The 18,138-nt window shown below is 41.3% G+C and overlaps 1 protein-coding gene across 1 annotated transcript; it reads right to left on the reverse strand.

Annotated features, from left to right (window-relative positions):
- Nucleotides 1–11,837: 11,837 nt before the first annotated feature.
- Nucleotides 11,838–18,030, reverse strand: EXOC8 (exocyst complex component 8). Its single transcript, XM_053606695.1, has one exon. The coding sequence runs from the start codon at nt 17,914–17,916 to the stop codon at nt 15,742–15,744; it is 2,175 nt and encodes a 724-aa protein (XP_053462670.1). The 5' UTR covers nt 17,917–18,030; the 3' UTR covers nt 11,838–15,741.
- Between the last annotated feature and the right edge of the window lie 108 nt (nt 18,031–18,138).

Raw genomic sequence — 18,138 nt, forward strand, 5'->3', positions numbered from 1 at the left:
TGGGCTCAAGCGATTCTCCTGCCTCGACCTCCCAAGTAGCTGGGACTACAGGCGCCCGCCACAATGCCCGGCTGCTTTTTGGTTGCAGCCGTCACTGTTGTCTGGCAGGCCCAGGCTGGATTCCAAGCCGCCAGCTCAGGTGTATGTGGCTGGCGCCTTAGCCACTTGAGCCACAGGTGCTGAGCTGAGGCCTTTTTTTGTTTTTTAATCCACTTCCACTTAATGAATAGGAAACGTATTTTTTTCTCTTCCTTATGATTTTTCTTTCTTTCTTTTTTTTTTTTGCAGTTTTTCGGCCGGGGCTGGGTTTGAACCCACCACCTCTGGCATATGGGCCAGCGCCCTACTCCTTTGAGTCACAGGTGCTGCCCTTCCTTATGATTTTCTTAACAACATCTGTTTTCTCTAGCTTACTTCATTATAAAGATACTATATATAATCTATACAACATAGAAAATATATTTTAGTCAACTGTTTGTTATTGGTAAGGTTTCTGGTCAACTATATGTAGTTGATTTAGGGGAGAGTCAAAATTATATGCAGATTTTCAACTACATGAGGGGTTGACACCCCCCACACCTGCATTGTTCTAGGGTCATATGTCTTACCTACTACATATGTAGATGAATGATATTTTCTGCTGTTTTTGTTATTTTTCTTCTTATATTTTTCCTTTTTCAAAGTACAAATATTAAGCTTCATTTTTCTTGTCTCTGGAAAAGTTGGCCAGGAGTGGAAAGCAAAAATTTGCCAGCAAAATTTTTCCCTCTCAGTCTTTTGTTTTTAACAACTTGAACTCAAGGCAGAATAGGATTTTCTAGAAGAAGCAGAATGTTATGGAAGGAGTAGGAGGGAGCAAGGTCTCAGCTTCCCATAAAGAAAGAGCTGAGAAACAGCGAGACCCCAGAGAGGCATAATCTCAAAAAAGGTCCCTCACTCACAAATGTAGCACAGAAACTGCAGAGTTGCAGAGGCTACAGGCGCTGTGGGGATGGGCAAAATGGACGACCCTGCAGTCTCTGCCCCAGCCCTGGACTGACAGCAAGGAGGTGCCCTCTGCCTCAGTACTGGCAGGTATGTCAAGGCAGCATCCCCAGTCAGGACAGATGCTAACGCTAGAGTTGAACACGACAGTTAACCAGGCCCTGCTCCTTCCTTGCATTTGCAACTGACTGAGAAATGGACACTAGAGGCAGGGGGGTGGAGACACAAATGGTTTTAGTCCAGATAAAGCTGATTCCAGACTGCAGCTGCCCAGAGGCAGGTCTGTTTCTCCTCCCGCATGAAAATGCTAGTCATAGGGAAGAGCAAGGGTAAAGTCCTTGTATCCTGTAGTCAGCTAGAATGGACATGGGATGACTTTTTAGTATAAGTATTTGGGATGCTTTATTTGTCCCCAGTACAGTCATGCTTTGCTTACTGACTGGAACATAATCTGAGAAATGTGATGGTGGGTGATCTCATCATTATGCAAACACCATAATGTGTACAAGCCTAGATGGTACAGCCTACTGCACTCCGAGGCTACGTGGGATAGCCTATTGCTTCCAGGCTATGCACCTGTACAGCATATTACTGTGCTGAATCCTGTAGGTAATTGTAACACAGTGATAAGTATCTGTGTATCTAAACATATCTAAACACAGAAAATGAGAATATAGAATAAAAGATTAAAAATCGGTACACCTGTAAAGGGCTCCTACCATGAATTGAGTGAGTCGGTGAGTGAGGGGGTGCGCGAATGGGAAGTCCCAGAACATTACTGTATACTACTGTACTGTTACAAACACTGCACACTTATGCTATGCCAAATTTATAAAGGTTAAATTGTTAACCTTTAAGTTAATTTATTAATAAATTAACTTTAGCTTCCTATAATAGTTTTACTTTCTAAACTAAATTTTTTGTAACTTTGGACTTTTTTTTATAATAGCACTTAGTTTAAAGCGCAAACAACTCAGCTTTACAAACAGCTGTAGAAAAGCATTGTCTCTCTTTCTCTCTCTTTTTTTTTTTTTTTAGAAAGAAGGTTAAACCCTGTCACCCAGGCTGGAGTATAGGGGCACAATCATATCTCAATCTCCAACTCCACCTGTCTCAGCCTCTCAAGTAGCTAGTATGTACTGTTCCTGATGAATTTTTTATTTTTCATAGAGATGGGGTCTCACTATGTTGCCCAAGTTGCCCTCGAACTTTTGGCTTCAAGTGATCCTCCTCCCGGGACCTCCCAAAGTGCTGGAATTTTGCCTGCCCCATTTTCTTTCTTAATATCCTTATTCTATAAGCTGCTTTTTCCTTTTACAATTTTTAATCTTATTTAAAAATTTTTTTTTATTAAAAACCAAGACACAGGGCGGCACCTGTGGCTCAGTGAGTAGGGCGCCGGCCCCATATGCCGAGGGTGGTGGGTTCAGACCCAGCCCCGGCCAAACTGCAACCAAAAAATAGCCGGGCGTTGTGGCAGGCGCCTGTAGTCCCAGCTGCTCAGGAGGCTGAGGCAAGAGAATCGCATAAGCCCAAGAGTTAGAGGTTGCTGTGAGCTGTGTGATGCCACGGCACTCTACCTGAGGGTGGTATGTGAGACTCTGTCTCTACAAAAAGAAAAAAAAAAAGAGTTACAAAAAAAAAAACCAAGACACAAGCACATACATTGGACTAAACCTGTACAAGGTCAGGATCAGTATCATTGTCATCCACCTCCACGCCGTGTCACCCTGGAAGGTCTCCAGGAGCAGTAACACAGAGAGAGCTCCCTTCTCCTGTAATAACAATGCCTTATTTTGCAATGCTGCCTGAAGGACCTGCCCAAGGCTGTTTTTCAGCTCTTTTTCTTTTAATAAGTAGAAGTATACCTTAAAATAACTATGTTATATAGTGTATTAAATACATAAACCAGTAACCTAGTCATTTATTACAAGTGTTACTGTGCATAATTAATATGCGCTGTACACGGGCAGTGCAGTAGGTTTGTTTATACCATCATTACCCAAACACTTGCTATGACATTACAACGGCTGCAAGGTCACTAGGTACTAGGAGTTCCATTACAATCTTATGGGGCCGTCAAACATGGTTTGTTACTATCACGCGTGTGTGGCTGTATTCCCAAGTCCTCCCCCCGTCCCTCATATCACGGTTGCCACTCATTCCACTTAATACACGCATACATATGTAGGAATACATAATCAAACACAAAATAGTATGGCTATTATTATTTTGAACAAACTATGATTTGATCACTTAAGAATTAAATAGGTTTTATCTTTTCTTGTTCTTTCTCCAATGCTCTTCCTTCTTTTATGTAAATCCAAGTTTCTGACCTGCACTCACGTTCTCTCTGGAGAACTTCTAACATTTCTCATAAAGCTGATGACGATAAATTCCCTCAGTGTTTGTCTCAGAAGGTCTTTATTTCTCCTTCACTTCTGAAGGATAATTTTGCAGAATAGAGAATTATAGGACTGTGGACCGAATTGTGTCCCCCCCCTCCAAATTCCTCCATTGAAGCCCTAACCCTTAATGTGACAGTATATGGAAACAGTGTGTTTAGGAGGTGAATATGGTTTGGTGGCCTTATAGGAACAGAAGGAGAAAGACATGTTTTTCTCTCTGCAGGAATGCAGCCATCTTCAAGGCAGGGAAAGCCCTCACGGGAACTCAGTCACGCTCCTGATCTCTGATGTTCAGTTTCCAGAACTATGAGAAAGGAAGTTTTTATCAAGCTGTAGCATTTTGTTATGGCAGCTTGAGCTGACTAATACATCCAGGTGGGTGGCCTTCTTCTTTCTCCACACTCTAAATATCTGATTCTGCACTCTTCCTGCCTGCATAGTTTCTGAGAAGTTGGATATAATCCTTATCTTTGCCCCTCTATAAACAAGATGTTTTTCCTTGTCTGGCTTCTTTCAAGACTTTTTCTTTATCTTTAGTTTTCTGCAGTTTAAATATGATATAAATAAATAAGATTACAAAAAAAAAAAAAAAAAAGGAAAAAGGCTCGGCACCTTTGGCTCAGTGGCTAGGGCACCAGCCACATACACCAGAGCTGGTGGGTTCGAATCCAGCCAGGGCCTGCCAGACAATGACAACTACAACCAAAAAATAGCAGGGCATTGTAGCAGGTGCCTGTAGTCCCAGCTACTTGGGAGGCTGAGGCAAGAGAATCTCTTTTTATTTATTTATTTATTTATTTTTTATTTATTTTTATTAAATCATAGCTGTGTACAATAATGCAATCATGAGGTACAATGTGCTGGTTCCATATACAGTCTGAAATATTTTCACCGAACTGGTTAACATAGCCTTCATGGTATTTTCTTAATTATTGTGTTCAAACCCTTATACTCTACACTTAGTAAACTTCACCTGCATCCTTCCAAGATGCACCCTAGGTGTGGACCCACCAATCACCCTCCCTCCACCCTTTCTCCCCCTCCCTTCCCCTCCCTTGTCTCCTTCCCCATATCTTGTACTGAGATTGGGTTATAACCTTCGTATGAAAGCTATAAAGCAAGAGAAACTCTTAAGCCCAAGAGTTGAGATTGCCGTGAGCTGTGACGCCATGGTACTCTACCTAGGGTGACAAAGGGAAACTCTGTCTCAAAAAAAAAGGAAAAAAATTGTGAGTATAGTTATTCAAGTATTTATCCTGAGCTTCTTGGATCTGGAAGTCCATGTGGTTTGGTGTCTGACATTTATTTGGTGAAATTCTCAGCCATTATTGCCTCTGACACTCGTGTTCCTTTCTCTTTTTCTTCTCCTTTTGGTATTCCCATTACACATATTTAGACTGCTGTGGATGTTCTCTTATATTTTTTCCCAACTTTTCTCTTTGCTTGTCACTTCTGTAAGTTTCTATTTTGACATATCCTGAAGTTCAGATATTCTTTCCTCAGCCTTGTCCAGTCTACAAATGACCCTATTTTGTTGTTATTTCTGTTTTTGACATCTAGCTTTTTTTTTTTTATTCTTTTGTAGAATTTCCATCTCTCTGCTTACATTATCCATCTGTTCTTGCATTCTGTCTACTTTTGCATTAGGCTGTTAGTACATTAATTACAGTTGTTTTAAATTCCTGGACTGATAATTCCAGCATACTTGTATATCTGAGTCTGGTTCTAATGCCCATCTCTTTAAGCTGTGTTTTTGCCTTTTAGTATGCCTTGTGATTTTTTGTTGAAAGGAGAACCTGATGTACTAGGCAAAAGGTACTGCTGGAAATAGGCCTTTAGTCATGTGGAGGCAGGTGTTGGGGAGGGGAAGTGTTCCATAGTCCTATGATTAAGTCTCAGACTTACTGTAGGCTCATGTCCCTGAGCAATGAACTTCAAATTTCACAAGTGCCTCTCAGTCCCCTCCTCCCACCTTAAGTGGGAAAGGATAAATGGAGGTGGCTAGAGTTGGGTATTTCCCTTCCCCCAGGTCAGTTAAGCTCTGGTAAAACCGTTGCTTCTGAGGGCAGGCCTTGGTAAGAAGAGCAGAATGCTCTGGCCTATTTCAAAATGCTTCCTTCTTCCTTCCCCCTCTCAGAAGTCCAACTTTCTCTTATATTCACTATGAGAACCTGGTTGAGCTTCTAGAGGTAAAACTGACCAAATGTAATTTCTCAAAAAACTAAAAGCAAACCTACCATTTGATCCACCAATCCTACTACTAGGTATCCACCCAAAGGAAAAGCCGTCATTTTATCAACAGGACATCTGCACTAGAGTGTTTAGGGCAGCACAACTCATAATTTAAAAGCTGTATAATCAACCAAAGTGCCATTCAATCAATTCATGAGTGGATTAACAAAATGTGTTTTATTTATACCATGGAGTACTACTCAGCCATAGAAAAGGATGAATTAATTCCACTTGCAGCAATCTAGAAGGGAATGAAGACTATTATCCTAAGTAACTCAAGAGTGGAAGAACAAACACCACATGTAGTCTCTAACACATTGGAGGATGGGCACATAAACACACAGGGGAAAGCAGAAGTCACTGAGAGGGAGTAGGAAGGGTGGGAAGGGCAAGAACCCACCTGTGGGCACAATTCGGGGATGGGCACATGTACCGCCCTGATGTAATACATGTATTAAAAATATTTGCTGCCTCTTAGTATTTTTTTTTTTTTTGAGGTGGAGTCTCACTTTGTCACCCTCGATAGAGTCCTGTGGCGTCACAGCTCACTGCAACCTCCAGCTCTTGAGCTTAGGTGATTCTCTCGCCTCAGCCTCCAGAGTGGCTGGGACTACAGGCGCCCAGCACAACACCTGGCTATTTTTTTGTTGCAGTTTGGCGGGGGCTGGGTTTGAACCCGCCACCCTCCGTATATGGAGCCGGCGCCCTACTCAGTAAGCCACAGGTGCCACCAAATCTAAAATTTTTTAAAAAGTGCACTGTGTTTTAATGGAAATTATTTTTTAAGGAAAGAAAGGAAGGAAGAGAGGGAGGGAGGAAAAGAAAGAAAAAGAAAAGAACTTCTGCTTTTTTTCTTTTAGTAGTCTTCATATTACCAAATAGGATGATTCTTGTTATAGAAAACAAATGTCTTACCCTTTATATTCTCTTGCCCTGCCTGGGAGGGCTGTTTTACTTCCTTTTTAAGGTTGATCTCATTACTTAAAAAGTTTAATATAGAAATTATTTCATAAACTGTCTCTTTCACCTCCCTCCCCAAAAAAGTTTCTAGAAGCAGCTGACAATTGAAACAAGCTATCAAAAACATTAAAGGAAATGATTGGGAAAGTTCAGGAGGGAGGTTTGAGAGAGACATAGCTGGGACTACAGATACATGCCACAACGCTCAGCTAATTGTTTTTCTTTTTTCTTTTCTTTTCTTTCTTTTTTTTTTTTTTTTGAGACAGAGCCCTAAGCTTTCGCCCTGGGTAGAGTGCTGTAGCATCACAGCTCACAGCAACCTCCAACTCCTGGGATCAAGCAATTCTCCTGCCTCAGCATCCCATGTAGCTGGGACTACAGGCGCCAGCCACAACGCCCGGCTAGTTTTTGGTTGCAGCCATCATTGTCGTTTGTCAGGCCGGCTGGATTCGAACCCACAAGCTCAGGTGTATGTGGCTGGCGCCTTAGCTGCTTGAGCCACAGGCGCCAAGCCTGTTTTTCTTTTTTTTTTTAGTAGAAGAGATGGTGAAGGTCTCGTTCCAGCTCAAGCTGGTCTCAAATTTCTGAGCTCAAGCAATCTGTCTGCTTTGGCCTCCTAAATGTATGATGCTCTCCTAGTACCTTGGCTTAAAATTTGTCCCTCATCCCAAGAGGGATAACTTTCATCTTATGTGCAAGAAGGAAACTGCTTGGCCGGGCCCAGTGGCTCACACCTATAATCCTAGCACTCTGGAAGGCCGGAGCGGGTGGACTGCCTGAGCTCATGAGTTTGAGACCAGCCTGAGCAAAAGCGAGACCCTGTCTCTACTAAAACAAAATAAAAAAACTGGGGCAAGAGGATTGCTTGAGCCCAACAGTTGGAGATTGCTGTGAGCTGTGATGCCACAGCACTCTACCCAGGGTGACAGCTTGAGACTGTCTCAAAAAAAAAAAAGGAAACTGCTATAAACTTTGTTTCTAGATTTCATCACTGTTATGTTTCATTGAAATAAACTTAGCTCACTTTCTGTTGTAAGCTAAGTGAACTTAGTGCACTTTGTGCGGTAGTTGGTTTTCTCTTTTGTTTAGTAATTTTTTTTTTTTTTTTTGTAGAGACAGAATCTCACCTTATTGCCCTCGGTAGAGTGCCGTGGCATCACAGCTAACAGCAACCTCCAAATCTTGGGGTTAGGCGATTTCTCCTGCCTCAGCCTCCCGAGTAGCTGGGACTACAGGCGCCCGCCACAACGCCCGGCTATTTTTTTGTTGCAGTTTGGCCGGGGCCAGGTTTGAACCCGCCACCCTCGGTATATGGGGCTGGCGCCCTACTCACTGAGCCACAGGCGCCGTCTGGTAATTGTAGCTTCTCAGAGCCAGAAATTAGGGAAATTGATGTGGCTTCTCAGAGGCCAGAAACTTTGGTATGAAATTTAGCACTTTCCTTGATTCTACTGTAGGAGTAACTGATTATTATTGTTATTAAATGTATTACATATGTCCAGTTTATGCTGCAAAGAAAATAAGGAAGATATTTATCAAATAGACTTGATGGATTAAAAACCCGTGTAAGTATTTATCTTTAGTACATTGGCTTATTATTTATTTTTTTAAATAGAGAAAGAAATATTGTCTTCTCATTTTAGAGTTATTAGCTAGGACTGACAAAATTAACCTAGTAGTTCAGTTATACACCTGTCATTCACAGGCTGTTGTAATGTTTGCCATAAAAATGTGCTACCTTATACAGGTAGAAAACTAAAAACAGTCTAACTTTTGTTATATTAGTATACAGTTTCTTCTAGGTAACTTCGGAATTTCAGAGAGCATAATTCTATCACCAAGATAACTAAACCAGTATTTTTATTTTTCTATATTATGATTTGTCTACATACACATATCCACACAAAGTTGAGAAAATAGATCTAAGATGATCTATTGCTAAAGAATTCTCCTGTTTAACAGTGAGCTTGCAGCTCTGCAGAGATCTGTTATGACAGAACCTATTTCTTTGAACATTAGCACCTGACTCTCTAACTCAACTCCTGCTGTTATTTCCTGGGGATTTAAAAACAATACCAGTTGTGAAGTTGGTGGGTATAATGAATTGATGAGTATAAATTCAAGTTATCTACAGGAATGGTAATGTAGGAAGAAAATTTATGTTGTGTGTATTGGTAACAAAGTCATGGTTATTGCTAATAAAAAAGACTTACCAGAAGAAAATTTGAAAATGCTACTAAAATATAAAACAACACTTGCATAAATTGATTCAAAATTATAAAGGTATCACTTCACCCTAAAATAATCTGTAGACTAATTATTATTTCAATCAAGATGCTAACTCTTTGGGGGGAAAATAAGAGACTATCGTAAAATAGCTCAGCACCGGTAGCACAGTGGTTATGATGCCAGCCACATATACCGAGGGTGGTGAGTTCGAACCTGGCCTGGGCCAACTAAACAACTGCAACAAAAAAAAATAGCCAGGCATTGTGATGGGCACCTGTAGTCCCAGCTACTTGGGAGGCTGAGGCAAGAGAATCACTTAAGCCCAAGGGTTTGAGATTGCTGTGAGCTGTGACACCACTACACTCTACCGAGGGCAACATAGTAAGACTCTGTCTCAAACAAAAACAAAAAAAGAGAGAGACTATCATAAAATGATTCAAAATACAAGTTGAATATTAAACATGTGAGAATACAGTTCCACAGGTCCTGCACTTGAGGATTCAACCATAGATCAAAAATATTTTATAAGGCCAGGTGCAGAGGCTGACATCTGTAATCCTACCACTCTGGGAGGTTGAGGTGGGAGGATTATTTGAGCTCAGGAGTTTGTGACCAGCCTGAACAACAGTGAGACCCCCATCTCTACTAAAAATAGAAAAGTTAGTGAAGTGGGTGTTGTGGTGCGCCCCCATAGCTCCAGCTACTCAGGAGGCTGAGGTAGGAGAATCACTTGAACTCAGGAGTTTGAAGTTGTTGTGAGTTAGGCTGATGCCATGGCACTCTAGCCTAGGCAACAGAGTAAGATTTCATCTCAAAAAAGAAAGAAAAAATATATACACACACATATACAAAAAAAAATTGCATCCAGGCCAGAAACAGTGGCTTATGCCTGTAACCCCAGCACACTGGGAAGCCAAGGGAAGATGGCTTGGGGCCAGGAGTTTGAGTTTGCAGTGCGCTATGATGACACCACTGCACTCTAATCCAGGTAACAGAACAAGACCCTGTCTCAAAACAAAAAACAAAACTGCACCTGTACTGAACATGTACAGACGTTTTTTACGTCACTATTCTCTAAATAACAGTATAATTCTTTACATCATCTTTACATTGTAGTAGGTATTATAAGGAATCTAGAGATGATACGAAGTGTAAGAGAAGACTGCACAGGTTACATGCAGATACCACGTCATTTTCTACCAGGGACTGGAACGTCCATGGACTTGGGTCTACCTGGGAGGTCCTAGAACTAAATCTCCTCAGATATCAAGGGATGATTGTACTTAGCAAAAGCCTAAAACTGAACAGTGAGACCAGTTCTACCAGTTATAAAATTATCAACTACAAGTGAATTAAAACAGCTTGCTGGTGAACAGAAATACAAGTATCAGTGAAATTGAGCATAGAGTCTACTTATGTACCCAGATATACATCCAATATAAAAGTACATAACTTTAGTATTCAAAATGGCATTTCAAATCAGTGGGGGAAAAGATAGTTCAAAATAGTTGTGACGACTTGCTAATCATTTGTGGGAAAACAGGATTCTGGCAGCCTTCTTTATTTATTTATTTTCGAGACAGAGTATCACTTTGTCACCCTCGGTAGAGTGCCGTGGCATCACAGTTCACAGCAACCTCCAACTCCTGGGCTTAGGCGATTCTCTTGCCTCAGTCTCTTGAGTAGCTGGGATTACAGGCACCTGCCACAACGTCTGGCTATTTTTTTGTTGCAGTTTGGCCAGGGCTGGGTTTGAACCCGCCACTCTTGGTATATAGGGCCAGCGCCCTACTCACTGAGCCATAGGCACTGCCTGGTGTCCTTCTTTAAAATAAATTATAGATGAGCAAACTTCAATATCAAAATATAATCAATTACTGGAAGAAAAACATTAAGTGAATATTTTTAGAATCTGGAAGTGAGTAAGGCCTTTCAAAATCCTACACAAAACAGGTCTTAAAGGGAAAAGAAATTCAAATCTGGCTTCATAACATCTTAAAATTTACTACATTATGAAAGTGAATAAATCGGCTTGGTGCCTGTAGCTCAGGATCTAGGGTGCCAGCCACAAACACTGGGGCTGGTGGGTTCGAACCTGGCCAGGGCCTGCCAACCTTGACAACTACAACAACAAAAATAGCCAGGCGTTGTGGCAGCCTCCAGGTTGGGGCAAGAGAATCACTTAAGCCCAAGAGTTTGAGGTTGCTGTGAGCTGTGACACCATAACACTCTACCTAGGGCGACAGAATCAGACTCTGTATCAAAAAAAGAAAAAAGAAAGAAAATTAATAAATGGATGTATAAATGACAAACTAAGAAAAACCATGGTACACGTTAAGAGTTAATTTTCTAAATATATAATAAACTCCTATAAAATCATAATACAAAGATAATCTAAGAGAAAAAAGGCAAAGGACATAACTAGGCAGTTTAAAAGAAAAATACAAAGTTGCTCAACCTCTAAAAATTATAAATAAAACAAGATGCTAGTTTTTCACAATTAGCAAAATGAATAAATCTTATACTGAGATTATTATTTAAAAAATGAATACAGGCTTGGCACCTATAGCTCAAGCAGCTAAGGCACCAGCCACATACACCTGAGCTGGTGGGTTCGAATCCAGCCCAGGCCTGCCAAACAACAATGACAACTACAACCAAAAAATAGCTGGGCATTGTGGCAGGTGCCTGTAGTCTCAGCTGCTTGGGAGGCTGAGGCAAGAGAATTGCTTAAGTCCAGGAGTTGGAGGTTGCTGTGAGCTGTGTTGCCACAGCACTCTACCCAGGGTGATAGCTTGAGGCTCTTTTCAAAATAAATAAATAAATAAATAGAAAATAAAAAATAAATACATTTTTATGAGCATTCATGGAAGCACGGGTTTTCCTATACTGTTGGGGAGAATGTGAAATAGTACGCCCTTCCTGATGAGCATGTGGTAATGTTTACCTAAATTTAAAATGTATAGTTTGGCAGAGTGATTTCTAAAAATGCATCTTATAGATACATTCACATGAGCAATCAAATACTTTATATATATTTACTTTATATAGCCATTACATATATATTTCCATATATATACATATATACACACACACACACACACACACACATATGGAATTTTTAAAGGTTTTTTTGTGATCACCAAAACCTGAAACCAACAAAGTAACTGAAAAATGCAAAATTATGATATATCCATTCACTCTGACCGAACACAATTCCATGACAAAACAAAAACCCAGTAAAATACAACACTTAAAAATACTGAATTAAGTGTCTAAAAACAAGATACAGTATAATCCCGCATCTGGGAGAAAAAAATGTACAAGAGACCGTTACCAGTGGTCCCCTGTGGTGAATAGGACTGCGGGGGCGGGTGGGGAAGCGGATGTTGAGTTCACTTCATTCCTTTCTGCAAGACTGAAACTCCCATAGGAGGCAGGCGCTGCTGCTCATTTCCCCTTTCACCCCATGCTCTGTCAAAGCAGACCTCTCCACGCAACGCCTGTATGTCCACTTCTGCAACTTGGCTCAGGTCATGCTTTTCTTTGCACATCTAAGTCTTGTGCATTCTTCAACGACCAGCTGAAATGCCAACAATTCCACAAGAACCTAATAAACTCCTTAAAATTACCCTGCTCTCTTCTTTCTCAATATTCCCACCATACACAGCTGCATGTTTAATTACTATCTAAATTATATTTGTTGATTTTTCCCCCAATTTTTATGCACTTTAAGAGAAGAAAGCATGCTTAAATTTATTTTGACCTTTACAGTCTCCCCACTTTACAGTCAATGAGGTCAATGCTGTGAGGCACAGCATTCAATAGTTTTAAATACAGGATCATCTCCTCAGTAGCTATATAATATTTTTAAAAAGCAGGGCCATGTCATTTAGTTCCTAGGTCTCATGGACCTCTTTTTATGTTCTTTATTTAGGGATGTGCAGACGGCATTAAATCTACTTTTTAGAGTAAATTCACATTTTGTACATCTGAAATTTTCCATTCAAGGGTGTCCTAAGAAATTGAGAACTGATTTAGTCACAATACTGACAGTAAGCAGAACAGCAAATAGCTTACCACCTATCATCCTCACATAAATAAAACACAAAAACCAAACGAGGCTCTTCGAAGAATATTCCAGTAACAAGGATGTAAGAATATTAAGTCCTGATTAAAGAAGAGAAATAAATATAATATTGTAATATCAATTTTATCCAGTGTAAAAAAGTTTTTAAGCTTTATTTTTACAAAACATTTCAGATTCCCTCATATCAATAAGCAAAATGTACATATACTGATTTTATACTACATGTCAAGCCCTTAATTCCCAATCCTAGGTAAAATATCAAGTTGTAAAATACAGGGCTGGTAATGAAGCTGTAGATAGTATTTAAACAAAAATAAGTGAGTTTTCAGCACTTATGTGAAATAAGGCTTTAATCAAAAAGAGACTTAATTCCACAGGGTGACTCCCCCCCCAACAGTAATTAATTCTGTCTGTGATTCCAAGATCAAGTGACAGTGTATGCTTGAAGCAAAAAAAGGTAATCAACCCTTAAGTGGTATATTTCCGTATGTATTAATACTGTATTTCTGGATAAGCTCTAAGTGCATTCAATTTTTAGAACTTGTTTTGGAGCCTAATAGAAACAAAAAAATCACAGCACCTTTGACTCCACTTTGAGGAATGCAACATAATTGGGCACAAAGATACAACACTGATGGTAGTTAATTAACTTTCCACATTATTTGATACACCAAAACTATACTTTCTTCAGCAGCAACTCTGAAGAAGGAACACACAAATTTTAACAAAAGAATAGTCTGTATTTCCAGTTTTACAAAGCAGACAGTTCTGTGAAGCAACCATTTAAATAACTGTACACATTTAAATTTTTACAACTTCATGTCTTAAGAGAAATTTTGAATTCAGCAGTATCATGGATTCAGCATCATATATTTACACTATATGTGTTTTGTACAACATCAGAAGCTGTAAATGGCACAAAATCATAATAATCACAAAATTTTATCAAATTCATTTTCCAGTAACCTAAGAAAAGAGAAATTATAACTGCCTTTGTTCATCTGAGATATCCAGATATGGCTATCTAAAAAATCCTAAAGGTATGTGATAAACATTAGTCAAAGGAAATCTGTAACTGACAATTTTCAACCTTTTCAGTAAGCATAGCTAAAAAGAAAAGAACAGGGTTTGTCTGGCACACAGATAATTACGTCAAGGCGGTTTACGACCCTTGAGCCACTATTTGGAATCTGTTTTAGGTTTTACATAACTTTCAGTCTTATTACCACCATTTTATTCAGGTAAAGGAAATGACCTTTGAAATCACTGGCATCCAAAATGGCACTTAGGGACAAGGATCATAAGCAGCAGCTAGGGGAAGAACATAACAAACACAATTCCTCTCAAAGTATGAAGAATGTTATATACTAAACATACAACAGAAGCACCAGTTTAGAAACCTTAGGATGTTCGTGTTTCTTTAGTTATTGTTTGACTAAACAATCTGAGGTAAACATTACATTCACTTTTAAAATTCAAACAAGAAATATGCAGCATGGAGCATTCTAGGAGTCAGAAGATTCTGTCTTCCTTTTGCTTTGAGCACAGTCTTCTCTCTCTGTTCTCCACTTCGTTACAAAAACAAAAACAAATCTCTCCTCAGACTAGTCTTGAGATCACTAGGTACATATGTTTTTTTCTGACTTCCCACTCAGACCCTGACATCCAAATAACTATTTCAATGAAAACCTTTTTTCCATTTAATGAAGCCTGGGCCACTATATAACTCATATTGGAGGAGTGGAGGGACAGTGAGAGGGCAGTTAAAACTTGGCAGCTGCGGCCGGGCGTGGTGGCTCACGCCTGTAGTCCCAGCGCTGTGGGAGGCCGAGGCGGGTGGATTGCCTGAGCTCAGAGGTTCATAACCCATATGAGCAGCAGTCAGCCAGAGTAAGACCCCGTCTCTACCAACAACATCAAAAACAGCCAGCACTGCAGGAGAAAGAAAATCAACAAAAAAGGAGTACTTCAAACAAACATGAACAAGCACACTGAAATTAAAAAAAAAAAAAAAAAAAAAAAAAAAACTTGGCAGCTGCTGTCAGGTTCCTCAATGTATTCTGGTTTTCATTATTCATTTTTTTCAACATGACAAAGACATAAGTTCCACCTGGAAACACACAATTCTAGAATATGTTGAAAAAAATTATCATAGTCCTTAAGATTTCCACATAAATGCTCCCAAGTCAAATAATTAGGAAGCTACTAAGCAAAGTGAAAATTAGCCATTCTAATTATATTTGCTGATATATATTTGCTGAAAGCTTCCTCTTACCCTTCCATAAGGATAGAGTATCTGAGTCCACACACTAGTTTCAAGAAAGAATTCTTTTGACAAAAATTTACCCTAAGACCAATGTTCCTAACTCCTTTCTTTTCCCCAAATTGTTCAATTACATTTTAAGGAGGGGGGAAAGTATGAGGCAGGGTGTTTTATATGGCACTTTAACCCTAACATTTTAGTGAACTGGGAAACTTTGCACAACAAATTCATATCATATATTTATAAATATTATGACTCTGTGTCACATAATACATAGAAGGATAAAGTATATTTTGACTGATAGGATAAAACTGAAATACTATAGTGTAAGCATATATTCAGCAAAGAATCAGCATACTTTAAAAGGATAACATACTGTATGTTTTAATAATTCCAGTATTTTTGTTATTTGGGCTTAACACTTTTTTATTTCTCTTTGTGATTTTGCATTTCTAAGAGGGCACTATTTTTAAGCTGTGTTTGAAACTATAAACAATATGCTAATGCGACTTAATATAAATATAAATAATATATAAGCAATATATACACACACAAACACAAACAGACCCAAATAATCAGACCACTGATGTTGTACTTTCGGGATTCACACGAATAAGTCTAGATGCATTTCTCAGGTCTTGGAGTTGCTTGGCAGGCTTCCCCACACCTTCTTCAAACCTTTTCTCCACCACAGGGAGGACTGTTTCATATAGAAATGATGCATTCTGTCTGATAAAAGACTTCTTCTCTGGATCCTGCTCACACCGAAGACTATAATCCACATGCTGGACGGCAACCAAAATGATTTCCACCAGGCTCTCCAGAAGTACCATATGCAACTCTGGGAAATACAGCTTCAGTGCCTCTTCCAAGAAACCCATGGTCTGTTTGGTGAAAGCAACCACTGTATAGCTTAGGTTCACCCAGCAGTCATCCCCTGTGTATTGCTCAAAAGTACTTACTCCACAACTTTTCATCTCTTCTTTGAGCTTACCCAGGGCTTCTGGAGTCATCAAGTTCATCCTCCTCCACATCTCTTCAGAGTTGCGGTGCTTAGTGGCTTCAATGATGATTTCTTTGTAACTGTGCAAGGCCCCTTGGATGTCTTTCACCAGAAGGGCATGGATGATGAAGGTGAGGTCTAGTCCGATATCACCCAGTTGCTGGCAATGCTCTTTAGCCACTTTTACACACTCAGCTGCTGTGGAAAGGCTCTCCTTACTGTCAAACACCTGCTTGCTAAAAGCATCCACAAACATGGCCATGGCTGATCTTGCCCAGACCACAAAGGCAGAGTAGCAGCCACTGTCAGTGCCTGCAAAATCTATCTCAAATTCTCTCGCAGTTTCAAGAAGACTGGTAAAGAAGACATGGCATAGTTTATGAATATAGAGTAAAGTGGCACCTTCAATGCGAAGCTGACGTATTGCAGTATGAACAGCTGCTGCCCTGTTTCTCAAAAACAGCTCACAAGCCTTAGTGCACTGGCCGAGCCGGATTAGTTGAGAAACTGCCCTGCGAGTAGCCTTGGGACCACCTCTCAGGGAACGACCTGGGGAGAGTTCGAACATTAGTACCTCAGTGAGCTGTCGAACACGCTCATCCACTTTGGCCCTTAGTTCTTTTACAGGAGGTGGACTGGGCTTATCTTCCAAGTAAATGTTCAGTTTATCCAGTAGGTCAACAGCCCCTTCGAAGTCCCTCTGGGCAATACACACATCCAGGTCTTCAGGTAACTCCTGGATCCATTCCATCGAGAGGTCCACTGTCTCTTCCTCTACCTCAGGAAGAGCTGGTTCCTTTTCTTCTTCATCTTCGAAAGGGTTACTGGTCTTGGAAGTCACTTGCGGTGGCCCTCGAGGGGCCGCTGCCTCCTCCTGATCCCTTCGTCTTTTTTCACCGAGGGCTCTCTTGGTTTCTTCTAGCACTTCCAGCCATTCTCGTTTGATTTTAGCATTTTCCGCCTGAAAAATACGGCTCTCGGGGAACATTAGCAGTTTGAACATGTCCTTCATGGGCGGGTTGTCCTTGACATTGATCACTGCCAAACGATCTAGGGGATAGAGAGCATCGTAACGATACATACCTCTCCTCTGCGGCAACCAGGTGGCCACCAACAAACTGTCGTTCATAAGAAAGCCGTGCACCCGCTGCAATTGGGCCATGTGGTCCGCCTCGTATTCCACTAGGTCCCCGTTGTACACCAGGTACTTCCCCGGCGTCTCCAGCAGATGCCTGCAGCCTTCTACCTTCTCAAGCAGGGTGGTGAGAGTGCGATACTTTCCTTCCTCACCTGGACCAGAACTGTCGCGGGAGGCGACCCCGGGGGTGGGAAAAAAGCCAACCTGGCCTCGGAGGTGATCTCGGCCTCCCGGACCGCCTCCTCCCTCCTCCCCTCCAGAGGCAGCAGCGGCCCCGGCGGCGGCAGCGGCGGCGGGCAGCAGGGTTAGCGGGATGCTCTCCAGGCTGCTCTTCTGCTCAGTCAGCAGGTGGCTGAGCTGGTACATCTCGCTCTCCAGGTAGGAGATCTCGCGGGCCGTCTCTATGAACTGCCGGTAGTTCTGGTAGACGTTACGTTTCAGGTTCTGCGCCGTCTCCTCCGCCAGCGCCTGGATGCGCTGTCGGTGCTCCTGGAGGTCCCGGTCCCCGTCCGACTGCTGAGAAAGCTGCTTCACGTACAGCTGGGCCTCAAAGCCCCCCGACTCCAGTTGCCGCCTCAGGCGGCTCGCCCCACTGTCTGACATCGCCATCGTGATTTCCGACCGGGTCTCAGCCACTGTCACTACCACGGCCGCTGTCGAGACCCACCCAAACCCGGCTGCGCTCCGGGGTTGAGGAAGTAGGATGGGAGCGGGACGAGTACGCCTGCGCTCGGGCCTGATCTTCGGACACTGCGCCTGCGCAAGAAGTCAAGTGCAAACAATGCGCCTGTGCGACATCACCGGGGCCTTAGAGCGCACGCGCAGGTGGGA

Source organism: Nycticebus coucang, chromosome 10 (assembly GCF_027406575.1).
Source record: "Nycticebus coucang isolate mNycCou1 chromosome 10, mNycCou1.pri, whole genome shotgun sequence".
Lineage (NCBI taxonomy): Eukaryota > Metazoa > Chordata > Mammalia > Primates > Lorisidae > Nycticebus > Nycticebus coucang.